The 25,810-nt window shown below is 49.4% G+C and overlaps 12 protein-coding genes across 12 annotated transcripts; 8 read left to right on the forward strand and 4 right to left on the reverse strand.

Moving 5' to 3' along the window:
* Nucleotides 1-2,031: 2,031 nt before the first annotated feature.
* EI90DRAFT_3037475 (uncharacterized protein) lies at nucleotides 2,032-2,651 on the forward strand. Its single transcript, XM_039058781.1, has 2 exons — nucleotides 2,032-2,493; nucleotides 2,553-2,651. The coding sequence occupies exon 1, from the start codon at nucleotides 2,127-2,129 to the stop codon at nucleotides 2,382-2,384; it is 258 nt and encodes an 85-aa protein (XP_038921276.1). The 5' UTR covers nucleotides 2,032-2,126; the 3' UTR covers nucleotides 2,385-2,493; nucleotides 2,553-2,651.
* Nucleotides 2,652-3,197: 546 nt separating this feature from the next.
* Nucleotides 3,198-3,416, forward strand: EI90DRAFT_2861796 (uncharacterized protein; the record flags this gene model as incomplete). Its single annotated transcript, XM_039053806.1, has 1 exon — nucleotides 3,198-3,416. A coding segment is annotated over one exon (219 nt), but the record flags the coding sequence as incomplete, so codon positions are not given.
* Nucleotides 3,417-4,183: 767 nt separating this feature from the next.
* Nucleotides 4,184-5,443, forward strand: EI90DRAFT_3037478 (uncharacterized protein). The gene has a single exon (XM_039058782.1). The coding sequence runs from the start codon at nucleotides 4,538-4,540 to the stop codon at nucleotides 5,174-5,176; it is 639 nt and encodes a 212-aa protein (XP_038921278.1). The 5' UTR covers nucleotides 4,184-4,537; the 3' UTR covers nucleotides 5,177-5,443.
* Nucleotides 5,444-7,212: 1,769 nt separating this feature from the next.
* EI90DRAFT_2270312 (uncharacterized protein) lies at nucleotides 7,213-8,128 on the reverse strand. Its single transcript, XM_039052793.1, has one exon. The coding sequence runs from the start codon at nucleotides 7,888-7,890 to the stop codon at nucleotides 7,348-7,350; it is 543 nt and encodes a 180-aa protein (XP_038921279.1). The 5' UTR covers nucleotides 7,891-8,128; the 3' UTR covers nucleotides 7,213-7,347.
* Nucleotides 8,129-8,265: 137 nt separating this feature from the next.
* EI90DRAFT_3117478 (uncharacterized protein) lies at nucleotides 8,266-8,672 on the reverse strand (the record flags this gene model as incomplete). Its single annotated transcript, XM_039062998.1, has 2 exons — nucleotides 8,266-8,385; nucleotides 8,454-8,672. The coding sequence occupies 2 exons, from the start codon at nucleotides 8,670-8,672 to the stop codon at nucleotides 8,266-8,268; spliced, it is 339 nt and encodes a 112-aa protein (XP_038921280.1).
* A 686-nt stretch (nucleotides 8,673-9,358) lies between these two features.
* EI90DRAFT_3151166 (S-adenosyl-L-methionine-dependent methyltransferase) lies at nucleotides 9,359-11,430 on the forward strand. Its single transcript, XM_039065705.1, has 9 exons — nucleotides 9,359-9,607; nucleotides 9,670-9,927; nucleotides 9,983-10,106; nucleotides 10,173-10,410; nucleotides 10,493-10,638; nucleotides 10,694-10,758; nucleotides 10,818-10,901; nucleotides 10,963-10,999; nucleotides 11,068-11,430. Exons 1-9 carry the CDS (start codon nucleotides 9,472-9,474, stop codon nucleotides 11,219-11,221), a joined length of 1,242 nt encoding a protein of 413 aa, XP_038921281.1. The 5' UTR covers nucleotides 9,359-9,471; the 3' UTR covers nucleotides 11,222-11,430.
* A 222-nt stretch (nucleotides 11,431-11,652) lies between these two features.
* On the reverse strand, nucleotides 11,653-13,273 carry EI90DRAFT_3241746 (uncharacterized protein; the record flags this gene model as incomplete). The annotated part of the gene is made up of 3 exons (XM_039066534.1): nucleotides 11,653-12,514; nucleotides 12,571-13,018; nucleotides 13,077-13,273. Coding segments are annotated over 3 exons (1,263 nt in total), but the record flags the coding sequence as incomplete, so codon positions are not given.
* A 459-nt stretch (nucleotides 13,274-13,732) lies between these two features.
* Nucleotides 13,733-14,949, forward strand: EI90DRAFT_2270477 (uncharacterized protein). The gene is made up of 8 exons (XM_039052794.1): nucleotides 13,733-13,893; nucleotides 13,942-13,953; nucleotides 14,009-14,052; nucleotides 14,111-14,136; nucleotides 14,188-14,238; nucleotides 14,290-14,369; nucleotides 14,428-14,498; nucleotides 14,553-14,949. The coding sequence occupies exons 1-8, from the start codon at nucleotides 13,811-13,813 to the stop codon at nucleotides 14,741-14,743; spliced, it is 558 nt and encodes a 185-aa protein (XP_038921283.1). The 5' UTR covers nucleotides 13,733-13,810; the 3' UTR covers nucleotides 14,744-14,949.
* Nucleotides 14,950-15,110: 161 nt separating this feature from the next.
* EI90DRAFT_3012662 (uncharacterized protein) lies at nucleotides 15,111-16,697 on the forward strand (the record flags this gene model as incomplete). The annotated part of the gene is made up of 5 exons (XM_039056580.1): nucleotides 15,111-15,138; nucleotides 15,216-15,315; nucleotides 15,373-15,439; nucleotides 15,493-15,821; nucleotides 15,875-16,697. 5 exons carry the CDS (start codon nucleotides 15,111-15,113, stop codon nucleotides 16,695-16,697), a joined length of 1,347 nt encoding a protein of 448 aa, XP_038921284.1.
* A 347-nt stretch (nucleotides 16,698-17,044) lies between these two features.
* On the forward strand, nucleotides 17,045-18,874 carry EI90DRAFT_3037491 (uncharacterized protein). The gene is made up of 5 exons (XM_039058783.1): nucleotides 17,045-17,651; nucleotides 17,705-17,852; nucleotides 17,873-17,979; nucleotides 18,045-18,263; nucleotides 18,316-18,874. The coding sequence occupies exons 1-5, from the start codon at nucleotides 17,330-17,332 to the stop codon at nucleotides 18,840-18,842; spliced, it is 1,323 nt and encodes a 440-aa protein (XP_038921285.1). The 5' UTR covers nucleotides 17,045-17,329; the 3' UTR covers nucleotides 18,843-18,874.
* A 2,904-nt stretch (nucleotides 18,875-21,778) lies between these two features.
* On the forward strand, nucleotides 21,779-23,292 carry EI90DRAFT_2270989 (farnesyl-diphosphate synthase). Its single transcript, XM_039052795.1, has 7 exons — nucleotides 21,779-21,918; nucleotides 21,982-22,006; nucleotides 22,067-22,179; nucleotides 22,240-22,443; nucleotides 22,489-22,577; nucleotides 22,631-22,672; nucleotides 22,731-23,292. The coding sequence occupies exons 2-7, from the start codon at nucleotides 21,988-21,990 to the stop codon at nucleotides 23,182-23,184; spliced, it is 921 nt and encodes a 306-aa protein (XP_038921286.1). The 5' UTR covers nucleotides 21,779-21,918; nucleotides 21,982-21,987; the 3' UTR covers nucleotides 23,185-23,292.
* EI90DRAFT_3037501 (DnaJ domain-containing protein) lies at nucleotides 22,898-25,439 on the reverse strand. Its single transcript, XM_039058784.1, has 9 exons — nucleotides 25,299-25,439; nucleotides 25,146-25,247; nucleotides 25,078-25,095; nucleotides 24,801-24,998; nucleotides 24,510-24,745; nucleotides 24,387-24,453; nucleotides 24,001-24,338; nucleotides 23,528-23,951; nucleotides 22,898-23,472 (listed from the first exon to the last, which is right to left on the reverse strand). Exons 1-9 carry the CDS (start codon nucleotides 25,410-25,412, stop codon nucleotides 23,269-23,271), a joined length of 1,701 nt encoding a protein of 566 aa, XP_038921287.1. The 5' UTR covers nucleotides 25,413-25,439; the 3' UTR covers nucleotides 22,898-23,268.
* Between the last annotated feature and the right edge of the window lie 371 nt (nucleotides 25,440-25,810).

Raw genomic sequence — 25,810 nt, forward strand, 5'->3', positions numbered from 1 at the left:
AAATGACCAAGGATGGAGTAGATTCTGCACCGCTATCCTCTACGTTTTGGTGGCAGTCATGATGGTGACATTGCCTTCCAAGGAATGAAGTGTCGTTTTCCCCCTCTCCCATCTCTTCATTCTACGTACAATACAACCGTATACGTCAATTCTTGCTGCAATCATTTCGGATTGTTGCGGTAACATACATCTACACATAACTTTCCCCTTTGCTTGATCTTTCTTCATCTACATATCTTTTTTTTTCCTTTGCAATTCACGATTTTTTTCTGGATGCGGAGAGGCGCCCAACTGAGAAATTTAATGACCCAATTATCTTCCGAATTATTAATAAGGTGGGGGACTAGTGCGGAATGACGAGTCCTAGTACAATATGTGATATTGGGGCTTGAGCGCTCTGCTAATTAGCCTGGGGCGGTTCGTGCTCTTTTTCTTTTTAATTACACACTCTACAGGATCCCCGTTTTCCATCGTGTTGTCCGAACAATGACCGGCCGAGACGTGGAAGTTGGGGCGGGGGAGTCACATATCAATGGCGGTCAGCGAACATATACCCGGAGATAGCAATAGTTGGGCGGTAATTTTTTTTCTTTTAGTTTCGGCCTTGTGGCATCGGCTGTGCCTCGGTCGGGTGTCACCAGAGTGCCTGGGTGACTGGGAGAGAAGGATCGAGGGGCTGCACGTTGTGGGGTTTGCGGATGATCCGGAGATCGCGATAAGTATGCGCAGTACGTAACGTGATAATATGTGTGGAATGTGAACGTTTGCGTGTTTTGTTGACCGTTTGGCGGTTGCTGCCTGGCTGGAGCTCTTACGAGGGTCTGGGCCCGAACCGCCCGTGTGTGGCCCGGGCCCGTGGGTTGGGGTCCAGGGTATGTATGGTGTGGCTAATGTGGGATTGGGTGCCGTACACTCTCATTAAGAATACCATGCCAGTGGAATCAACTGGAAGCAGCTTTTTTTCTTGCACGTTTCCAAAATCTGATAGAGTGGATAGATGTTAGGGTTTGGGTTGGTATGTAGAACAGGCTAGGGTGGGAATTAGGAATTATATGGGGAGCGTGAGCGCACGCACGTCGTTATGGTATTTTGTAACTGCGATGGTGATATGGGGTGACCGACCCGACGGTAGGGCCAATATGCCCGACTTCATTTCTGAGTTGTTTCACGATCGATCGGCTGCAGGAATGATGTCCACGGGCTTCAGTTCTGGGCATGGGCTTTGATTGGTGAGTTAGGGCGGTAATTCAGAGTGCTGTTGTGGGTAGTGCATAGGGGTCGAATGAATGCATGTGCATGTGCATGTGTGCGTGTGTGTGAGATTGTGGAAAATCGGAGGCACTAGGACTATGGGATGGCCAAACTATTGTGAGCGCGCGAGCGGGTGACACCAGCTTGTGAAGCCTACTGTATGGGAGGAGTGGTACATGTATAGCTTGTCGGCACACATTCTCGCACGGATGGAACCAGAGTAAATGCGTGGAAGATTCTGTAGGAAAAGCGAGATTTGTGTTTGTTGATCGGAGTTTAGTGACTTCTGTTTTCGTCCTGAATGTGCGCGTAATCTGAGGGTGCGTGAGGGACAACGTTGTGATGGGACAGTGAGCCATCCCATTTGTGGTGTAAGAAACGGTTCTACTTACGTGACCCCACAATCGATTGGGCCCACAGCATTGACTCAACTGGTTGTCAGTAAACTCGAATGAGTAATCTTGGGCGAAAGAGGTGATGGGCAATGCCCTCGGTTAAGCTGGTTTTCTTATCGAAGCCAATAGTTGCAGAGTTGTGAGAACTTAAGTCAGTGCTTGCCAAGATGTAATTCGGGTCCTGAAAGAATTGAATTGAAGATTCACCGCACAGCCCCGCGCGGGTTGATCTCGAGATGGCTGTTCCTAGCGTTGTTCAGTCACCCCAAGTTAGACTAGTTCGTCCACTACATATGTAAACCAGCGCACAGGAACTGAGTCGACGTACGATAACTTGAAAGCTGGCCCATAGGCGCAAGCGGATACGGGCTTACCGCGCTCTGATCCGGATTGTTTTTCTGGCTTCCAATCTGAATGAATATTGTTGAGCGTTGAGGCTGTGCCCTAAAAGGGAGAGACAGGGGTATTTCCAGCGAGTTGATGGGGAAGGCCGAGTTTTCCCGCTGTTCGCTGTGTGCGATGCTGCATACATTGTGTATGTTTTTACTTCAGGGGCCCCTGAGGCCAAGGGGGGCGATGACGAAGACGGGCGCTCGCAGCTGGACGTCATCGATAGTAACCGCGCATGCAACTGCGTGCGCTTGTAGACGTATACTAGCTGCTCCTGATAGTCGATCACCCATCAATTGGGTAAGTGGACGTTGGCACTGGTTTTGTGGGGTGGATGGGCCCAAGTAAGGAAGCGGCAAAGTAAGATGATCACACTGAATAACGTCCCAAGTTACCAGTATCGTAGGGATGTATATGTGCTATTGGGTGTTGCTGGGTGTCAATGCAGGATTAATACCTTAGCAGTTACTGGGAATTGTATTGAGTGAGAAACGGGGTGTTCGTAAGCGTGCAAACCTGATATGGGCCCTTTCTGGAATGTCGGGTCCAAACTGCTATGCGCGAATGCTTCAGGCCTGAGGGTATCGAGTGCGCTCATGAGCAAGCGCCCTTTAGCCCTTGGTATGCCGGGAATTTGAGATGTGACTGTAGCGCACGATTGTGCTTAATGTCTGTATTATCAGAGATCGGGTTCTCCTTCCTTCGGGGTTGAAATTTTTTCTGTGGACTTATTGAATGTAAACGGAAACTAAAATGAACTGAATTGCGGGGTTGGTTATCCCTCCGGGTCCTGCCATTTATGACAAGGATCAAATATAATTTTGTAATTTTATTCTTATTTCTAATTTGGGAGGAGTGAATCATACGTCGGCTATTGAATTTTAGTCAGACATTGAATTAAAAGGACAACGTTTTCTTCTTAAATTCTTTCCCTTTCATTAGATTTATTTTTTTGGTACCTGAAAACTCATGGTATATATAAATTCCTCAGAATGCTTCGAGACACAGGCACCAAAAAAACCAACAAACAAACAAAATCCGTTCGCTCTTAACTCCCGCAGAACCCTTCTCCCAGTCTCCTCCTCGTCCTATTCCCTCTTGTAACGCCACTATCTGTCAATCATGAGCTCTCTTAGTCAATCACCACCAACATCTTCCTCTTCAACCTCTAAGCGCGGCAGGAAAAGAGACGACACTCTCCCCCCCAACAGAGCGAGAGATGTTCAACGCGCTTTCAGAGCACGTCGAGCCTCACACCTAGAGGCCTTAGAACAACGAGTTATCATCCTCGAGGATGAAAACGCTCGTCTCCGAGCGGCACTCGATTTACCTCCGAGTGATCGTCCCCCGCTCGGTACTGGTCCCACAGGCAGAGGTAAACTCACCTGCTACATGTCACCACCCCCAGGTAGTGCGTTTTTGCCTTCATCTGAACTTGGTTCGAGGACTTTTTCTTACTCTATGAAATATTCTGAAATATCTTGACCCTGATCTTCATCTCCATCCTCAATCCAATCCCTACCCTCTCCCCCGCACTTCTCCCCGCACTTCCGCGGTTCCACATAACAGGGTCATCAAATATCAGCCCTCAAATGATACAAAACTTGTTATCGCTCAAACGACAACCATCCACACCGCAGCAATCTCATCCCAACCCTTCAAACCAACTCCCTTCGCTGAACACCAGCACTAGTTTAACCTCGTCCACATCGTGTTCCTCAGACGTGAACGTTAGCACGGAGAGAACACAAATTCATCACCATCATAGTGCGAGTAGTAGCACGACCCCATCTCCTGTTTCGTCGGCGGCTGTTGCAGTCGCTGCTGCTGCTGCTGCCTCTGCAACTGTCAGTGCAGGTGGGGGCCCAAACGCGGGCAGTCAGATGATCGGGAAAGGAGGATGGGGTCAGCACCAATCGCCACCACATCATCAGTCTTCAGGCGAAAGTCTACACTATTCGTCCTGGGACTCGCAGAAGCATTCGTCGAACCATCCAGCAGAGCTTGGTGCTGGTGAGCATTACTACACACATCGCTCATCTACCTATGGTATCTTCTAACGAAAAGGACTCTTGCTTTGGTATTTCCTTCTCTAACTTCCCCCCCCCTTCACACTAATATTGTCCAATTTGTCCCTCTTTGTCTGTTTCATTCCCCTTGTAATTTTTGGTTCTCTTGGCCCTTTATTGTTCTCAACAGACGCGTATCGACATTCTATCCCGTCTGCCACGCCGTCCCCCTCCACCTCTCAATTCAGCTTTAATGAAGCGCATCATACACAACACTCCTACGCACCAAGTTCGAATACTCGCGCGGACCACCATCAACATCAAACCACTGCACCGCCCGTTCACCATCGTCACTTTGCCGACCCTAGCTGTTCGCCGAGCAATAATACGACCGCAGGCGGTGGAAATAACTACACTAGTTCACCGTTTGCGCCTCCCCATCAACTTCACTCGGATCAGAGCCCGGGAAATTTGAACGAAAAGCCGGGGCTCATGCATCAACATTCGACAAGCTCCGCCGGGTCCGGAAATAGTTTTGGATCAACGTCGAGTAGCAGTACAACCAGTGGAGGTGGAATCCTCAATGGCGTCACGAGTAGTTCACACTCACCACTGTTGTCAGATCGGGGCTCCACCTCAATACCCAGTCTTTCCGCACTTCCGATTTATCCTTCCCATTCGCAAGGACACGGTCATGGACATTCGCCTCACCACACATTACAGCATTTCTCGCATCATGGAGGCCCATCGCCACACAGCGGCAATCAGCATCAGCTTGCGGGGAGGTTACCTCCGCCCCCTACCCCGACTTCACTACTGAGTGCTCCGCAGCAGACTTTAAGCCATTCACCTCATCAGCCGCAGCAGCAGCTTGGACCAGGCGGTGGTGGTTCATCGCTCGGAGGGATTCCGTTGCCTTCTTTGCATCAGTTTTCACAGTCTGGACCGCTGGGCTTGGGCCTAGGGGGGTTAGGTCATTTCGGAGCTGGACCTGGTGGTACTGGTGGCTCATCTGGCCGTTCTGGCGGGAATGGGGGCGGGAACGTTGGTGGAAGCAGTGACGGCAATGGTGGGAGTGTGACGTTGCCGAGTTTGTCGTTTGGCGTGGGCGTAGGTGGAATCAATGTATAGTTGGGTAAGACAGGCGGAGATTCCTTTATCGTCCGTCCTGTGGTGATTCGCTACTTCTGCTTTGTTGTGTTATCCCTTCAGTCCCCTTTCGTCCCCCTCTTTCCTTTCTCGGCTCCTCTTCGGCTTCTCTTTTTCTCATCCTGGCGTCCTTTCATCTGTGCGGTTGTTATGCTGATTTGGTTTCCCCTTGTTCCGGTCTTCTGCTTTGGATTGGGTCGTTTGATGATCTGGTTTGGTATTCACGAAAAGGGCAGAGACTGACAGGTCGCGATTGGGCTGGGTTATTGGAACGGACGATGAACCTATCGAATACGAACTCTCTCCTGCCCGTCTCGCTGCAGGATCTCTTTTCTCTCTGACGTGTATGGATTGGTTGAAGACTAAAAAGTGCTTTGTCCCACTATAGTATAGCGTTTCCCCTCACTATTTCGCCTTTCTGTGATCTTTCGGCGCGCGCGCTTGTGTTCAATCTATCTTATTGCACTGTATTGTAACCTCCCTATTGCATCAACTCATTGTTATCAACTCATCACCGTTGGCGCTCATGGCGCTTTTGTACGTTCTCGTTGATTGCGGTTGATGTTTAATTTGGCGTGCAAATGCCAAGACCTAAACGTTTCGGTTACCTGGATCCCTTGCATAGCTACCATGCTTCTGTGAGTGAACTTCGATCAGTTGACATGGCTTTTTTGGTTCTTGTTCCTGATCAACACGACACGAACACGCCGCCGTCGCGTCGGCTGTGCATGCATGAGTAGTGGGACGTAACTACAGGGCGTAATGGCATCACAGCCAATTCTTTTGTAGGTATAAAGCACTGCACTTGCACTCCCCCTTCAAAGCCTAAAAAAGTATGAGATGATCTGATCTGATCAGTGTTGAGGGAAAGGGGATGTACGTAAATAATTCATGTTAATGCACTTGTGTGCGGATCCTCATCCTGTGCTTTTTCCGCGTAAGAATGCAGTGCAGTTGATTTCATGCCCTACAAAGGTCTCCTGGGAGTGGCAATGGTGGGTTGGTCCGACCTAGAACCGAAGCGATGTATGTACGTGTACTCTCCGTTTGCGCAGAGCTGACTTTTGGGGGTTAGGGGGGATCATATCGGAAAATGGGAAATAGCTGGGAAGAGAAGGGGGAATATATATAGGCGAGAAGGTGTTCGGTGGTGATTAGAAGGAAGGAGAAAGGGGCTAGGCTGAGAAAAACCAGCTCGCTTGTCAGATGAGGCGTGGTGACTGCATGGGCTTCACGAGTGAATTCTGGAAGAGGGAAAAGATAAATGTGGTTGGGTTGAATTAGACCGTTTACGGGCAATGCAATTAACTGGGCAGATCAACGTGTGCGGTGCAAAAGCGCTTGTGGCCGTACATGGGAACTCAATCTCAATCGGGCTCCTTGGTAGGTACGGTACGAACGTTATGCGGCTCAGAAACGAGGGTGTTTCTCGTTCGGGAGTTATTGCGGTGAGGAGACAGTACAAATGACTCACATTCAGAATTCAGTCGACAAGAGTAATGGTGCTTTGGACATCAAAAGGTACACAGAACCGACTGTGAGCGTTTTGATCTTTTGAGCTGAACCGACCCTGTAAACCTGCTACTAGTTCGCATATTGCCATACGAATTGGATCGATCCCAACTCGGAATATACTACGCGGTATAGCACGCAACGAGGTGCTGCGCGGGCGCAACACTCGAGATGGCGCGTACGCTGCGAGGCTGTTGTAACATATTTCAACACCGAAGGTTCGAGAGCCCGGACGACAACTCGAGAATATTGGCACTAATCCTAATAACCTTTCGAAGAATTGAATCAATATTGGGCAACAATGACAATCGCAGCGTTCCACATGGATACGGATGCCGGCGGCAAATCGTTTAAGGCAATGCGCTTTCATGGGAACTGATATGATATTTGATGATAGTGACCATCCGTCGCTTGAGAGTCATGATCGGGTATTACTTAAGGGCAGAAGGAAGCGATTGAGGCCGAAGAGTCGTAATGGCTGTCTGGCCCCAACGGGTATGCATGGCTATATGTCGGAAATATCGACTCGCGCACGCTTCGTGAAGCCGCCAACCCGCGGCTGAAGCAAGGCACGCGCCGTCCAACGCATGCGAACTATGCAATATGGTGATCAATGTGAAATTCGATCACCGAGGCCAAGCCTACGAATTTAGCCACTTTACAGTAGAATATCCCGCTCGAGAAAACACAGTATGTAGATATTCATAATCGATGCGATCGCGGGCGCCGGTCGCTGACTGTGCATGTGGAACTCGATTATCATAATCCTGGAGATCATGACAAATTTTCCACCTCCTAATTGAGTTAATTAAGGACGCGCACATGGTTCTTCCTTCTGAGTGTGTGTGAAGAAGCCTGGAGGCAAAAATAGCGCCGAATATCAAATATAGGCGTGCGATTCGTGAGGACTTTTGTTCTCGCGGTGCAATTTCAGTTCTTTGGTGTTCGGCAGTTGCAGGACGAAAGCCAATAGGATACGTACCGCTCATTAACTTGGTGTACACCACATGGAACACTATTTGTGTTGTCGATGGCATACCGAGGGGGGGGGGAAAGGCTGAACAGAGTCGATGGAAAACGCTGCGATACTGTCCCAGCGGCCAAAGAGCTTGTTCATGGCACGCCGGAGCAGAACCACGTGTAGAAGTGATCAAGGAGACTGATAGCTGGCAAAGATCCGCCATCCAAAATAGTCCGCTTGAATATTCCTTAGTAGTGCCCCCAAGTTCTTGAACAGACACCTTTATCGTCAGGGGGTGCTGATATGTGCCAACCGTGTCAAGGAAAAGCCCACATCTGGAAATGCATAGGTTCTGCAATCAGTGAAGAATATTGTGGGGAATAGCATGATGGGAAAATAAGTCATTGGGGAGTTCATCACTGATGAGTTGTTGGTGTGAAAAAGAACAGGGCCGCCGGGGTCCATAAAAGTCCCAGAGTCTTGATGTCCATGATTATCCCAGTGGTTTCGCACCGCAATCGCGTTTCTCGTTTAAGCCGACTCATTATGATGAATCTCGATGAGATTACTGTATGCCCAGCGTCCCTTGAGTCACATGCTAATTTATCACATCGATGATGGAATCAATCAACCGATGGACATGTCCAGGTATCAAGAGATCCGTAACGTGGGAGTTCGATAGAGTTCGGATTTCGACAGATGGCTTGTTGCCATCACTCTTACATGCCACGACGACTGAAGATCCGTATCAGCGTAACACGGCCTGGGTTCGCCACCAACAAGTACCTCTTGAGGGTGCGGATCAGATTGTGCTGTCACACGGTGTGGATGTACGAATGGAGAGGATGGCCTTTTGTAAGAACAGGCGCCATTCGAGGAGGTTCGTGGAGTGACAGAGTCACTGTAGTACCATTGGTTCAAGCTAGTGGATATAGGTGGGTGGATCAGGGTCGCAAGCGACGAAGTACTTTCCGTCAGAACACCAGGGTGCATCACAAGTGCCATAGTTGAGCAAACGGGAAAAATTGAACGGATTATGGATCCCTGATAAGATGACTATCTAGTCAGAAGCCCGTTGATCCGAAGCTGCATCAGTAGTAAGTTAAATGATTGAGGAGACCCTTGCACAACACCTAGCGAGTCATGCGAAAAGACAGCTAAGCGATACATACAGAGTACCAGATAAAGGTTGGAACAAGCAGCAATCAAGTAGTGAAGTATAAAGCTGGCCGAACAATACCCCGATAGAATGCTGTTCGGGTATTCTGCGAAGCCGATCTTTTGTTCCGATAGTGAAGTGTCCACCATCTGGCCTCTGGTGAGAACCCGGTGTGGGAAAGATTTCCATTCACGCCGGGCATGCATTTCGTCGCGTTGGTTCGTATGTGGCTGAGCCTCAACACCTGTGCACTTCATGCGAAAATAGGGATGTGCTGTTCTGGGATCGAAGGAAGAAGTCCGCTATTTCGGGTGGGATGGGGCCTCACGAGACAAGTATCTAGGTATCTACTGCAAAGAGACTCCATATCTCTCTGCAAGTAAGAGATGATCAAATTCGAAGGCGGAGTTGGTGGCAAGGTGACTTTGGTTTTGGCCGAGAAACGGTTACACCAGCTGGAAGGCTTCATTGACAGTCTGCGCGACATCGCATGCAGTTCTATGAAGAGACTGAAGATTTGGTCACGGGACTACATCGGAGTGCTTCTTCATTCTGTGTGATTTGGAGTTTTAGCTGGGTAAAGGCCTGCCAAACATCCGCGTCTCCCCTGTTTCTTGCGCTTGGCTCAGAACCAAGAATTCCTCCATGAATTTTTACTTCGATGCCGCTAATGTTCTGGACCGAATTGTCGCGAAGAAAGGGTCCATTAAAGGGATACTCGCTGAAGTGAACCAGAAAGATCGTAAGCGGATGTCGGCCGCTGTCATTCGCACTTTGGAATGTGAGTCTTCCTTCATTTACGGCATTACGGGAAGCTCTGAGTCCGTCGTCTTGAATTCAAAGATAAACCAGTTCTCATTGAAATTATTCAGAAAGCGTCTTTGCTCAGAGAGGAGAGGAAGCTTATAACCTCCACCAATCTGGCCTTACTTTTGGTGCATGATCTTCTCTTCTCAAAAGGTATCCAAGCAGGGGATGGCCCAATTAAGCGGGCCATACTGAGGCACAAAACTCGTCTGCATTCAGAACTCGTTAAAATCAAAATAAAACGAGGCATTAAGGATAATGCGCAACTTGGTGTATCGACGGATACTCGTACAGGTGCTCGCCAATGATGCTCTAAACTACATGTTTATTTAATACAGCCAAACTACAGCCAATATCCCCAGATACGTTCGGGTGAACAGGAACGCTGGCTCTCTGCATGAAATACTCATCCATCTCAAGAGGACCTTTCCTAAAGTCCCAGATTGCGAAGTCCTCCCCCATAAACTGGATCCGTGCGTAATCCCCTTGATTTAGGCCCTTGTTAGCTCAAGTCAGATTCCCCTCTTGGTTTCGATTAGTGAAACTGTTTACTGGGATCCGCACATCAGCGACCTGCTCGCATTCAATCCATCCGTATCATTTCAAAATGACCCTGCATATCTGGACGGAAGGTTGATACTTCAGGATAAAGCTTCTTGCCTCCCAGCGTTCCTCCTCGCTCCGCCCATCGACAAGGAGATACACGCTATCGATGCGACTGCTGCACCCGGGAACAAAACGTCTCATCTAAGTGTCATGATGGGCAACAAAGGCAAGGTGCGTACTTCGTGTTGTAGTACTGGCCAACTCAGCTTTCATTATCTGTGTCGCGGATGCATTCTTATTGGAGATACTACAGATTTATGCCTTCGAGCGTGACAGCCGGCGATTCAAGACACTGGAACAAATGCTCGCCAAAGCTCGTTGCGAGAACGTAGAAGCGACATGTGCGGATTTTCTGTGTGCGAACCCCTTGGATGTCAAGTATGGGAAGGTGTCGCACATGTTCGCATCCTTCCCTTCAGATAGTAGACACATCAACTAAGATTCTTTCACACAGCCTGATAGACCCATCTTGTAGTGGATCGGGGATAGTCAATCGCATGGACTACCTAATGGAAAACGGTAGTGTTAGTTACTTCTTCGGATCCTTCTCTTGTGCTCATAACTCCTGAGCTGAAAAGATTCCGACTCTGGAGGCGCTCAAAGCGACCGGCTTTTGAAATTGGCGGAATTCCAACTGCGTATGATTGACCATGCAATGAAGTGTACGTTGAGGTTTGACGTTGCTTTGGATCCGAAATGCCTTCTTACGCTAGCTCCTCTCAGTTCCCAACGCCCAAAAGATCGTCTACTCGACATGCAGGCACGTTAGAAGCTCAGATTTCGGGAAACGCCATCACTGATGATCCCGACTATTGTCTTGTAATCCAGCGTGCACCCCCAGGAGAACGAGCACGTTGTTCGACAGGCGCTCAAGTCGGAAGTAGCCATCCGACGGCATTTTCGCCTAGCTCCTCGTTCCCTTGTCTTGCCCAGTTGGGCTAGGCGAGGACTGCATGGGGAAATGAACTGCCCTGGTGAGTAGTCGCTCGGATTGGTATGTTGTTCAGTCGATGCGGGGGTTCAGATTCCAATGGAAGACTCCCTGGCTGTTTCCGTTCTGCCCTCATTTTACTTACGCGAGCGATGATTAACCCTTTATAGATGATGCTGAATCACTCATTCGTACCTCACCAGAGGAGGATCGCACTAATGGGTTCTTCGTGGCAGTATTTGTTCGATCAGAAGATGCGGAGAATCTACCACCCAGTATGTCGGATGTAATGCCCAGTGGTCCGAAACGTAAGATGGGCCCGGGTGACTTCGCCAAACGGAACGGAAACAAACGGAGAAAGTAGCCAGCGGCTGCATCAGCCACATGAACTTACTGAACGAGGCAGAAATAATGCATGGACATTAACCGGCACTACAGATACATCCTACGAAATCCCATAATCAAAAGCCATTATACTTACGGAGGGCAAGCGCCCATTGGACCCGAAGGAAAGCGTATGAGAAAGGATGTGTTAAGGGTGAACCACAAAGCACGTCAGCAACAGCTGGTCGGTCAGTAATTGTGTCAGCGATCGCAACATGAATGACTTGGCCGTGGAATGGAAGCCGTTTTACCGATATGCGATGTTGAGTAGAACGCGGGTGCTAAAACTGGAGGATTTGTTAAGGAGGAGCCCACTGGGAATATATATTAGAGGAGAACAAGTTACTGCTGTTGTTGGAGGCTCTGGTAGTACTGAGCGTAAGCGGCTTGTTGGTCAAACCCGGGTTGCGAATAAGACGCTTGATATCCACCCGTGTACCCTCCATATGCTTGTTGAGGATAGTATCCTCCTGGACTGAATCCAGGCGTGAAGCCCTGTGAAGGGCGTGGGTTGTTTTGGATCCACATTTCTGGGAGGCGCCATGGCGGAACCTTAGAGCCACTACCAATAAGCCCCGACGCCCCACCACCTTGTCCACCTCCAACACCAGCACTGCCTTCACCGAGTTCGGCCATCAGCTTGGCGTACTCCGAGTCGAAGCCGCCGCCTGGCCCGGCCCCTGGCGTTCCCATTCCTGCCCCAGTAGGACTGATGAATCCATTGGGATCTCCCTTGCCAGAAGTGCAATCACGGGCCATATGGCCTGCCGAACCACAAATGCGGCAGATGATGTTGGCAGAATAATTCTTTTGTTCAGGGCAGTCGTACTTGCGATGACCCCGGTTGCCACAATTTTGACAGATTTGGTTCTCGTCGTCACGTAATGTGCCATTGAGAGCAGCGAGTTCTCGAAGTTGATTGCGCTTATGGTCGTTCTGGCCTTCGGGTGTCGAAGCAGCCTGCGGGAAAGATGTGTCGGCGCACCGTAACGGACGGAAATGCTTCCGCAACTCACTGTTTCGATAACTTTGTTAATCATTGAGACACAAGCCTCAACTTTGTCCTCAGTTTCAGCCATGACCAAGCAGTGGAGATCCTCCTCGGCATCATCTGCATATGCCTCCGGGCGACCCTTCCCTTCTTTCACACTGCCCTTGCCTCTGATACTGATTTTAGCACCACTTTCGCGCTCCATCTTCTTCAAACTGTTTCCACGAGGTCCGACTAGCAAGCCAAAGAAATTGATCTCCGGGAACTCTTTGACGGGAATGTAGACCTTGTCTTGTGGACGGTGAGACCGTTTCTGTTGGTGATATTCAGCAGGAGGTTGAAAATTAGGATCATTCTTCATCGCTTTCTCGACTAGTCTGACTCGTTCTTCTTCAAGCTTTTTGCGGTAACGGATATCGCGAGTGTTGGTGCGGCGGCCGTGTGAGTCATATGTAGGGGGAGGGGAAGGAGATCTAGAAGAACGGACACATTGAGCTTGTTGATGAATTGCAGAACTTCGAACAGGCCCACCTCTCTCGCTCGGGCGGCACAACATCATTTAGGCGAAGCTTGCGGTTAATCTCTTCAAGACGCATGGTGATAGCATAGTTATCGAGATCTCTGAGCGAGACACCCGCGGAGGAAACCGCAGTGGGCAATCCTGGGACCTCTGCAACTTTTGCTTCCCCAAAGCGACTTCTGCGCTTACGAGGCGCATTGGGGTCAGCTAGAAAAGCATCAAGGGTCGAAACAGAGAGACGATGATTTCAAAATGGTGCATGTTAGTATGATGCATTAGTATGTGAATGGTGAGTAAGAGGGTATCTGCACGGGCAGACGGATTACGCTAGCCCATGGACACAAAAGACGAGCCACTTGCTGGAGACGGAAGCTATTGTGAGTTTCAGAGACTTACCTGAGGCATCTGGAGTCGTCGATTTCTCATCCTCACGACCTCTCTTCATACCGACGTGGTCACCGTTGGCTTCCTCGATGGCTAGACCGAATCGCCGTCGATTGCCTAGAGGTGTGTCATTTGTTCCGGTGACGGCAGCTTGGGATCGCCAAGACATGATTGTGTAGTTGTGGCTATGAACAGGGCTCGCGCTCAAGGTGGACAGGCTGAGGCTCGCAGACTGAGTATCAAAGTGATGTGGAAGTTGGAATCTGAGTTCTTCGCGGAAGTTGCCGTGAAACTGATCAATTGACCTTCTTGAACCTCTTTGACCGTTGACGTCTTTGCCGCTCATTCTTGCGTGTTCACCATGAAGTTCAACGTTGTCGCTCTCGCTGCCTCAGTAATGATGGCCGGCAGCACTTTGGCTAGCGTCAACATTACTTTCCCCAAGTAAGTTGTATTTTGCGAGCTCCGCTGGTGGTGCTGATGGTTCCTCAGTTCCAATGTCTGGTATGAGCCCACCCAGTGTAATATATCAAGTAGATGGTCGTTCACGTCGGTTTAGGTGGGTTGCCAACTCGCTCAACCTACTTCAGTGGACGTGTCAAGGTGCGACAAGCAATTACCTTTACTCCATTGACAATTGCCGAATCACTGATGTGCACAGACCCTGCTGCTCCCAAGACATACACCGTGAGTGATGATGTGCGAACTTAAGTGGGGCGTACTGAAAAGGTCTTTTAGGTCGTTGTGTTTGGTCAGGGTTCCCTCGCAGGCGGTCTACCTATCATCTCGGTTTGTACGTTCTCGCCGGGCTCTGCGTTTCTGTTTCCATTCACTTTTGAGACTCTAGTGCCGAACTACGATTGTAGCATCAATATCCCCCCCATCAGTGACCTCGTAGCCGGCACCGGCTACCAAGTCGCGTACGTCTAGACATTAACACTTCTGACTTTCCTCATCACTACTAACTTGTTCATGAAGTCTTACGAACACGCTCAACCGGTCGGACATCTTTGCCGAGAGCCAGCCATTCGAGATTAAGGCAGAAGGCAGTAGGTGTTCTCATCCGTTTGAATGGCGTCGTTGCCTGATGTTGCCCATATCAGGCCCCTATCCTCCGCAGCCCAGTAACACGGCTGCAACCTACACCAGCACGGCTACATCTGCTGGAAATGCGACATCCACCTCGTCCCCAGCTTCGTCCACTTCAAAGGCTGGTAGCGCTCTGGCTATCTCTCCTGCGCCCTTGAGCTTTAGTGCTGCTGTTGCACTCGTGTTTAGCACACTCTTCGCCTAAATAGTCGAATACCTCTCATTACAGTCAGAGCAGAAAGGTTCTTTATTTATATCATTCCATTGTTGCGAGTTTCAGTCCAGTTCATCTCGATTCTTTTGCGCTTGTCCATTCGTTTACACACCAGTACATACCCTTGCTCGTACTTGGGTCAATAGTGAGCTTATATATGTTTCTTACTGAGCGTAGTTTCGCAATCACAGCGAGGATATCATGGTTTTGCGGTAATTGAAATATTGAATCTACCCGGATGCAAGTTTTGCTGCACGCGTCAACGCGCCTCGTGTTGTTTTGAATTTCCCTTTCCTGTCTTTTCTGTCTGCTTTTCTGTTGTTTCCTGCACGTTTCTCACTCTTGCTCCTTGTGCGCAATGTCGTTCTCTCATCAGAAACTATCTCGTACGTCGCACGCAAACATCTACGCGATTTGCGCGCAAGAACTGACGCGTCGTTTGAATCGCCAGTTTTCACCCTAGCTAAACCTCGCCCCCAGATCACTGTATCACCATCCGCTCCTTTAAAACCATTTTCCCCGCGTTACCCACCCCCGTCTCGAAAACGTCACAGTACCGATAGGTGAGTGAACGACCACGACTGGGCTGTTAACTAAATCTGACATGTTTTGACACGAAGTTGGAACAGTGTCGAAGATGAGTTCACCTATGAATGGACCCCAGAACAGATATCTCGTATTATATCTGTATGTGTTGGATACCTGAGTATAGTTATCTTGTCTTCCTGATCCCTTGAAAGACTCTCGAAGACACACCCTCGAATCTAGCCAGCCCATATACAGGCACAATACCTCCATCTAATCTACTCGACCGCATGGGCCGGAGTATTCTAGACACTCTTTCACCCAATGAATGGCCACATTCACTCAGGGCAACGCGTCTCAAACTCCTTCAAGTTGCCAAGCAGCTCGCCAAGCCTGCGTCACCGTCTGTCGTAGTCAATCCTGCTCCCACCAGCCCGCGGACTCCCCAGCGCGGTTCTTCTGTTGCCGCCCGCGCACCGCTCTCTGGGAAAGATGGTATGGACTATCTGCCTGTTGTCGAAGAGTTGCCTTTAACCCCTCCAAGGTATTCATCCTCACCTGACCTACCTGCACAAATTCACTAAATCACAACCACAGTAAAAATCTGTCCACTAAACGCTCTCAGCGTGTCATTGCACATGCCCCGTTTCACCCCTATGAACGTGCCTCACGATCCGCTCAGTTCACACTCGAGAAGCTCAAAAGTAGAACATCAACAGCTAGCCTTTCCAAAACTCTTGTACCTCAACCAGAAGAGGATACAGCGCTTACTCCTGCATATCTCAACATTGCTGTCGATATCTCGCCCTCATCATCTGCATCAAGTCTTGTGTCTAAACGAATCCGAAGCTACAAGAACCACCGAAACCCCCTCACCCCTCCAGTGGGAGAGAAACAGACACCTACACGTGGGAAAAGTGCTAGAAAGCTTCGCTCGCCTTACCCAAATGCCGTTACCCCTGAAAAACGTCGAACGTCGTGCAAAAGGTCGTTCCGTCTCGATGACGAAAACCTCTTTACCCCAGAGATGGATGATGTGCGAAGCCTCGGCGAGCTTAGCCTTGGATCAAACTTTGTCATGGATGAGAACATGTCATCAGGCCGTCGTTCAAGACGATTGACGCCACACTCGCGTTGTGGGACTCCTCTCTCTATTGCCTCGTCGCTGGATGGGGAGAGTCGCAGTCCCCGTCGCCCCCGTCGTGCCGGGCGCTTGTCCTTGCACCGTGGAGACGATGACGAGTTTTTTGAATATGGGGTGGCTGGGCATGATGCTGATGCTGGCACTCGGCGAATGATCGGTCGAAAGATTTCTTTCGGGTCTGATAGTGGATATGATACAGGGAAGATAATTCCCATAGCGGAGTCGTCCAAGGGGAAGCTAGTCTTCGGTGGTCTTTTGCATGCACCTTTCGAATAGCCTGCACCGCTGTCGCCGCCTTCCGATGTCCCGACTCCTTACGCACTGGTTTGCAATTCATCTGACTTTCGACCCCTTCAAACATTGTCCTCATCCAGACCCCCGTCTCGCCCCTGTTTTCGCGCCCCTCAACAACCTCTCCGATGCTTTCGCAAACCGAGCGAATCTCCACATGCAGGAATTTTCTTTGTCGTTACGACCACACGCACCTTTTCTCTACCAACATCGACCCTAGCCAAACATTAGATTGCTTTTCACGTCGTCCCTCGTGCTTAAGGCTCGTTCGATTGTCATCCCAATGTACCAGAATTGCTTGTTCTGTTGACACCCCTATCGTTCGCTTCTCCTTCACTTCTTTCATCGACGCACACCATTCCCTGCCTTATCACGTACATTGTCACTCGCTTGTCTTGCTGCGCTCAAGCCTTCTTTCAATTCTCTGCTATTGAGTGTTCCCACTTACGTAAAATTGCGATGCATTGAACAATCATTTTGAGTCAGTTCTGTTGACAGCAAAGTGCGTTGCTAACATCAGGCCTTATCGATACACCGCCAGCAGATTTAGTAGGTTGCTCGCCTTTAAGCCTCGTTCAGCAGTACTCTTTAATGCTAGTTGTCTTACATGCAGAACTATGGACGGTACCCTAGCAGTCGAGCTTATGCTCGATATCTTTGAACATGTTGTCTTCAAGGGAGGCCACGACGACTGGAAGGCATTGATAGCACTGTCGCACGTCTCCCAGAAGTGGCGGAATTTGTTGCTGATGAATACTCCTATGTGGCGTCACATCTCCCTCCCCATAGGAATCCATCAAGAGAGAAGTTGGGAACGGTGTTATGTGTGGCTTGAAAGGTCTCGGTCATCTCTTGTCGACATCTCCCTGTGCGTATCCGATCAGGGGCACCTAAGTCAAGGGCCAAACACGACCCGGAGGTCCTCGGACCGCTACTTGTGTGATTGCCCATGCCACGCGGTACCATGGATGGACTAATTCGCTTTATCCAAGATAATATTCATCGATGCTCCTCACTTCTCCTAGACTACATCAACGGAACGGACATAACTGATATTATTCTTACCACTCTGCTCCGGCTCCCACCCCAACCCAGTCTACGGAAGCTCTCCTTCAGATGCACAGGATCCACTTCCGTTGGGTCATTCCCGATTTCGCCAGGTGCGCTGCGTTGTGGCCCAATATCCAAAATGTTCGACTTTGGAGCGTCGATCGGCTGATCGCCCCCGGACTACGGAACCTCACATCGTTCCATTATTCGGCAAGTCGTGAGGACTTCCGCCAATCTCTGTTACGGACATCCTGGATTTTCTTGAACAAAATCCGCTGCTAGAAGACCTCCTGATATCTTTCATTTACGCTACGAGTCATGACCATGAAGCCACTCAAAGGCTATTCACGATGTCATCGTTGAAACGTCTTCTCGTACACAGTGGACCCCGCATGTTGACATACATGATGCGCCATGTCTCCATTCCATTTGTTGAATACCTTGGAGTTGCCATCGACAGAACACATGAGCTGGACTGGGATTATAGTGGACCCGATAGAGGTTGGCCCAAGACAATGGATGTTACCGTTCACACTGACCCATCTGCTCATAGACCCACCGACCCTCATGACGTTTTATGATTCCGTCTTTCCATATCTCCACCATGCTGACTTTGCTCATGTCCCATTGAGCCTCATCCAAGCTACACTTTCACGGTCGCCAAATTTGAGTACCCTTGCGATCAACAATGAGGCGGAAGGGCTTGCTTGCACGGAACATTTGGCCAAGCTTCTTGTGTCGCCGGCGCAGCGCAACGTTCCCATCCGGTGCTTGAGGTTCAGGTTCTTTGATTCGTCACTCACCGAGAACGAGATTATGCGTATTGCTGACTTCTACATCAAGAAAGGGAGGCCGGGCACCGAACACAGGGATTCAAAACTTGATTTGCTTGAGATTGCTCACTGTTCTTCGTTTCCGTCTAGTATTGCTTCAGCAGAGAAGTTCATGCATTGCTTCGATACTATCGAGCTGGCTGACGATTATGTCCTCCGTGCCTTGCAGCCCCCGTATAGCTTCAAGGTCGTCCCTTTGTACAGTCATTATGAACGCATCAATCTTGTACGCTATCCGCCAGTGTAGTACCTAGCCACAAAGTTAACTCGTGAACATATCGATGGGCTGCGAGCCTGAGGAAAAGCGTTGAAAATCGATCTTTCCCTGTTACTCTGGTCAAACTACGGCGCTATCACTGCAGCGCCCGAATCGTGATCCGCTTCCATCCTACTAGATGTCTAGGTGCATGGGAGTTGTACACATAATGTCAGACAGCAGTATGCGCGCTGATACAGCGTAATCTGATATTAGCCTGCAGACTTCAAGCTGCTCCTGAGAGCGCCAAGTGCAGTGAATCAAAAGATGTGGTAGTGATACCAGTCGGTATGCGATCACCGGCCAAATCCTTTAACTGGGGGGAGGAGATTGGTAATCAGATGATAAACGGTTAGAGGGTCTCTCTCGGATCCCCTCCGGTGGTATGATAGTAGGAGTTGCAATTGCTAGAGACCTCCCTGACTGGCAACCTGCCGTGAAAGATATCAGCCGTCCAAAGATTCCATAACACAGCAGGTGCTTATAAGCAAATAGAAAACCAACCAGTTCGACCATCAGGTCACCCGTCCAAGCTTAAGCCGTTTAAAATTGGACATCGTAGTACATGTAGAATGAGTGTGAAACCAGGACACTCCACAATGTTCTGCCAAGGATGGATCCTGATCCTCTCAGCAGCTGAAGCCACCCTGCTGTGGAACAAAAGCCGGGGGGTCACTTACGCACGAAGGAGCACCTATGTGAAAGAAACTTGGACATAGTGCTACTCGACTGCCCCCGGAGCAACCATCTGAGAAATATCGATCGCACTATTCCGCTAAGTCTCCGTGAGTCAGCTACAGCTCTGACTTTCTATGTGTTCGGAGGACACACTTGGCCGCGAATTTATTTTCGCCCAGACCTGTTTGTCGGGAGGCAGGAACTTAAGCAGGTGTAGCTGACCATGCACCAAGGCCAAGACAATGGCCGCAAGTCCTTCAAATATGCCACCCGGCCCGAGAAAACGTGATGCCAAAAAAGTAACCATTAGGCAGGGACGTCGTTATCCGTCCGACTCGCTCAAAATCGAGAAACGTCCAGCAAAGTTGATAGTCAGATCCAAAGCCCCGTTCCTCCCTCGGTGAAATGACTTTCACGCCAACTAGGCAAAAGGAAGGTGGTCACCAGCACGTCCTTCCAGTGCCTCAACGATCATACCCGACTCGGAAATAGGCGGTGCCGTGACTCGTTTCCTTGCCTGCCTGGTGTCGATCATCCGATCATGCTAGGCCCCCTCAAAATCTAACACTTGATATGGTTCCAGGCCATGAATCAGGGGGAAGACTATCAGTATTGAGCCGCGGTCGACCAGGGATCACTACCTAGCTTATTTGTTGTGATATCCAACCCATAAGTGCTCTGTACTATCAGAGGCTGGTATCCTACCCGGATAGTTTACAGCAACGTCCAACCCAAAGTTGTGGACTGACTACGCCCACAGACTCTTCTTGTCCTCCTTCCCGTAAAGTGTTCCCTTTAGTTATTACGAACGAACCAATCCTGTGCGACACCCACCGGGCACTTAGCCAATTCTACGAGGCGAACTGGTGAATATGTTGAGGAACCCGTTGAATGAGGAAAGAGTATTGAACGCTTGTCAAAGATGAGATCGGCTAGGGAATCACCACTTGGCGCTCCGAAGTTTGACCCTGCTTCATTCATCCATTTCGCCCCCGATCCCACTAACTGCGCCAAAGTCGCCCAGAGGCTTGACAACGCTACTTCACCAATGTAGCGATATTTCTGCTAGAAGCCTGCGATTACCGGGAGATCGGCTCTACTTCCAGATCACATACGCCGTGGGATGCTGCTAAATAGAAGCTGAGAGCGGGAATTTTGCTATAGCTAAGAGGACTCCCCTGAAACAACGCCCGAGAACATACTGGATCAATCATCGATCACACGAATTAGCCTATGCTCATAAAACGAATGCAGCCCTGACTTCCCGGTCTGTACAGCGATATACTTGATTAAGTTGACTTCCTTCCCTCAGAGCTGTTCGATTACCACGCATGCAAGCTAGGACCAGGAATTGGGGCAGGATTCATGTAGTGGCCTGGAATATAATATTCTATATAACGATATTCTGGAAGAACCAAAGGGCGGCGAAATGGGGACAACCACTACTGAACAAGCGATCGAACAAGGACGTTTGCGCAAGTAGGATTGAGAAATCCGTCCCTTGTCTGGAGGCCGTGTGATCTTGTACCCAGTCTGAAGCTTCAATTCGGCAACTTGAAAGCTTTGGGGGAATCCGAATTCCGCACCTAAGCCTTCGCCGATTTGGGAGGCCGGCGTCATTGAAGAACTGGACCCAATTAACTTTGGCCTTGTGTCGACAAACTCCGTGAGAAGAATATCAACTTATATTATGATCCTTCGAAATCTGAATAGGTGGTCTCACACACAACACAAGGAACTAGGCTTTCCTGAGCCTAGAGATCGTGGGGAGAATGAACAATCGGGATCGAGCGACCCTGGCGACCCTTTAGAACAGCACTAGTGTCAGAATGCTGCGTGAGGGTCGACCATTTCCCACGATATCTAGCTTCAAATGCATCTCGTTCACCCAACGCCCAAGATCGTGTCCGAATAACGTTGCATTCTTCAGACGAAAAAAATATTGTTCCTCGCGTATAAGTATTGCAAACAGGTGGAGGATCCTGATACCGTATTGGTATCGTACCACTTCTGGTCCAAAGTCGAGGCCAAATCGTAAGATCTATACTCGTCCGAGTACATTCATGAACCCTTCAATACTAGTTGTGACGCTCGTTTTGCATTTTACTACATCTCCCATCACTGCATCAAAAGACGCCTTTTTCGACATCTCAAAACCTCGATTTACGCATCCAACTCAACCATATTGCCTACCCATCCCTTTGGATATGTCTGAGTCTACTGTCCCGACAAAACGACCCGCAAGCATTTCGGCGGAGCCGAATCCCAAGGCTCCGAAGACGGACGCCGCGGAAAACAAGAAGAGATTCGTCGAGGTTTTCCCCACCGTCGTCGAGGAACTTCTTGAGACTCTCAGAGTTGAGTCCTTGCCTGATGAAGTCGTCGCTTGGTACGAACGGGTGAGCGACTTATAATTATGATTCTGCTTCGTATACTGATGCCTAGTTCACAGAACTTGATGTACAATCTCCCTGGAGGTGAGCCAACTTTCAAAGAGTTACCTTTGTCGTAGTTCGGCAGGTGATGGGCTTCATAAGGGAAATTAAACCGTGGAATTTCCGTCGTTGACACTGTTGAGATACTACGTGAAAGCAAACTCGAAGGGGAAGAGTACAAACGAGTAGCCATTCTGGGATGGGGAGTCGAACTCGTAAGCATGTTTGTCTTCTCAAGAAAAGTGTTTGAGATTCGACAAACTTGGTTGCTCTAGCTGCAAGCATACTTTTTAGTCGCGGATGATATCATGGACGCGTCAATCACCCGCCGGGGACAATCATGCTGGTACCGCGTTGAAGGCGTTGGCAATATCGCGATCAATGACTCGTTTATGCTCGAGGGTGCTGTGTATCAACTTCTAAAGAAACACTTCCGCAAGGAGCCATACTATGTTGACTTGATTGAGTTGTTTTTTGATGTGGTCGCCTTCAATTTCGCTGACTTTTAGCTGACCCAAAAGTAGACGACGTACAAAACCGAGATGGGACAACTTATTGATCTGATTACTGCTCCTGAGCATGATGTCAACCTTGACCGATTCTCGTTGAAGCGGTGCGTCGATTTTGCGAGAATCCTGTTCTACATCATTTTGAGGTCCCGTATAGGCACAGTCAAACCGTGATTTACAAGACGGCATGGTATTCATTGTATGTTCCAGATTGCTTCGAACACTGGTGGTATAACTTGACTTCGAATCCCCTTTAGCTACTTGCCCGTCGCTCTGGCGATGCGCTACCATGGGATCACCTCAGAGGATCAATACAAATTGGCTGAGAACATCCTCATCCCCCTCGGGGAATATTTCCAGATTCAAGATGACTATCTGGACTGCTTTGCACCCCCGGAGAAGCTTGGGAAGATTGGGACCGACATCCTTGACAACAAGAACTCTTGGGTCATCAACATCGCTCTGCAGAGCGTAGCTCCAGAGCAGCGGAAGATTCTCGATGACAATTATGGGAGGAAAGATTCGGAATGCGAGAAGCGCGTCAAGGAAGTCTTCAGGGCCGTTGATGTTGAGGGGAAATACAGAGCGTATGAACAACAAGCGTACCAAAAGATAGTTGGCCTGGTGAACGAGATACAGGAGGAGCGTGGGGGACTCAAGCGGGATGTATTCTTGGCTTTCCTCAAGAAAATTTTTGGCAGGACCATGTAACACGTATACTAGATCTATGATACACACGAAGGAGTACGATAGGACAATGGGAGTTATTAAAGTAGACATCCAGATATCATTTCTTCATTTGACTTTTCCTCCCCTCTTTTTTCGATCATCATGGTCATCATCCTCCAATTGATCGCCTTTCTTACCCTTCTGCCTTAAGTTGTTCTTCCCGGGGATAGGCTTCTGAGCGTACGCTTTCGCCAATGCATGCCCCGTTTGGTTGATATGAGAGAAAAGTTTTGTGCGACTTGGGAAGTCTTCCCCGCATACATTACAATGCTGCGGACATATCGTCAGTTTATCAAGCCTATGGCACTACAAACTATTAGCTTACCTCAATGTCAGGTTTTTTGGCGTCCTCAGCCTCGCGCAGTTTCTTCGCTGCTTCTCTAGCACGACGTTTGTCTCTCTTGGACAACTCCTCTTTGGGAGCCTGTGCGGTCGTCTCTGGTGTATTTCTCGCGCGTGACGGCTGTTCGTGAGCAGGAGCCGAAAGCAGAGGGTCTTCGTCCGATTGGGCCGTAAGAATGGGATCTGGTGCGGGTGAGAGGGCTGTTGCCTCATTGGTGGTTGGCTGGAGAGATATTTGCACCGTCGCCTGCAAAAGATCTTCATCTGCTGAATCTTCGGATGGTACGTCTTTGTCGGATACTGCGCTGGCGTCGCCATTAGCTTCATTTTGTGAAACAGTGTCGTTAACCGCATCATTTTCGTCCAGTTTGAAATCGGCGTTCTCCCGTTCCATCTTCCTCCGCAATCTTTTTCAAGAAATGAGACTAATCGTTGCCTGTCAGCTGAAGAACTTACTTCTGGACTTCCTTCAAATGTTTGTTGCTTCGTTCATGATTCTCCCATGCTTTCTCACTCCTAAACGTCTTCCTACATGCAATGCATTCCCAAGATTCTTCTTCACTGCCTCCCTCAAACTCGCCCTCACCACCGTATTCGTCCAAGGCAGAATGAATTTGAGGATTTGAGTTGACCTTTTGCCACTCCTGCTTGACATAGGCACTGGCGGCTTGATTACGACGCTTCTGGGCTGCGGAAACAGATTCCGAATATTGCGGAGACTTCGACCCTTGAGCTTGCTTGGCCATATGCGCCTTGTAACGAGGGTCCCGCTTCCGGATGAAGTGGACGAGGGACTGGAGTACCATCAGGAATGCGCCAATATTGGTTAGAACGATACATACCCGCACAGCATCATTGTATTCCCGACGAGTATCATCCCTGGCTTTCTTGTTCTCTTGTTCCATCAACCTTCGCAGAAGATAAGGGTGGGTGCGACCCTTAAACTATGATAGACCTTTACAGACCTTCTTGTCCTCCTGTCCGGTGCATCTGCCAAATTCCACTTGTCTTTCCACGAGAAATCCTTGGCCGTTGAGAAAGATGACCATGCGTTGTAGAAGTCCCGAGCTGCCATGCCCTCAGTTGCAGACGCCCAAGTCCAAGCTGGCTTCCCGAACTCTGGGTATTCCCCATCGGAAGAGTGCTGAGATTCTTCAAAGGCTACTCGCCGGAATAAATTTCCATATATGGTGAAGAAACCCTGCATTGTACATGTTAGGATTGCAGAACAGGTCAGAAGGGCAGTCACGACTAGCCTGTGATCCCTCGTCCATAGTAGACCATGTATTGGCATTAAAAAAGTGAAGAATGTGGCCCGCCGTCAGGCCAGGGTCCGCGTGCTTCCGACGTGCCTGTGATGAAGGGTCGAACCCCCTCCTGATGTCTTCATACACAGTTGCAGCGTCTGGTTCGGGAACGAGGTTCCCCCGATGAGTGTCATACCATGCCCTTTCCTGTTGCAATCATGAGGCACAGTTCATGTTGATCCCTCTGTTGAGTGTCATCTCACTTTTTTCAGATGTAACACCCTACCTGTTCATCGCTGAGCACCTTCCCTCGTCACATCAGCGATGCATCATGCAAAATAAAAGAAGGCTTGCCTCATAAGCTTGCTGAATCTGCGCAAATCTTCTTGTCGCACCTTCTATATCATCGGCATTTTTGTCTGGGTGATGCTTAAGGGCCAGTTTGCGGAAGGCTTTCTAAAAGTCAGTTGGTCAGTGTATTCCCGCTATCACCTGAAGGCACAATACTTTGATTTCATCCTGGGTGCAATCCTCGCTGAGTCCCAGAAGTGCGTAGTAATCGACAACATCCTCCGTACCGTCCCTTGAGGCTTGTTGGGATCGAGATTCTTGTGCTCCCATCAATCTATTAAGTCGGAAGTCTAGCACGTGGCCGGAAGCCAATATCCCACGCTATCTTCACGCTCGCAGGACTCTTCACCTGTTCGATGACTTGTGTTTATCCTCGAACCCAAGTTCTGAGGAGATTTTTTCAAGGCTTGCCTCGATGCTTAGCGCAAAAGAAGGCCTTTCCTGCCCATAGGCGCACAACAGTGCGTTTTCACAGCTTCACTTCCGCTCCTACTCCCAATGCTTCTTGGTTCTTCACGTCCAACATTGCAGCAAGTGGATCAACAAGTATTCCACGCAACGGTGGGAAGTTAGCTCGGGAGGATGTGTTGCCGGACGACTGGATACCTTCCAAGGACCTTGTTCATGAAGGAACTCGAATACACGGCATGCCGTTCTTTCCCTCCATT

This window comes from Cantharellus anzutake, assembly GCF_015039405.1.
Source record: "Cantharellus anzutake strain C23 chromosome Unknown EI90scaffold_6, whole genome shotgun sequence".
Lineage (NCBI taxonomy): Eukaryota > Fungi > Basidiomycota > Agaricomycetes > Cantharellales > Hydnaceae > Cantharellus > Cantharellus anzutake.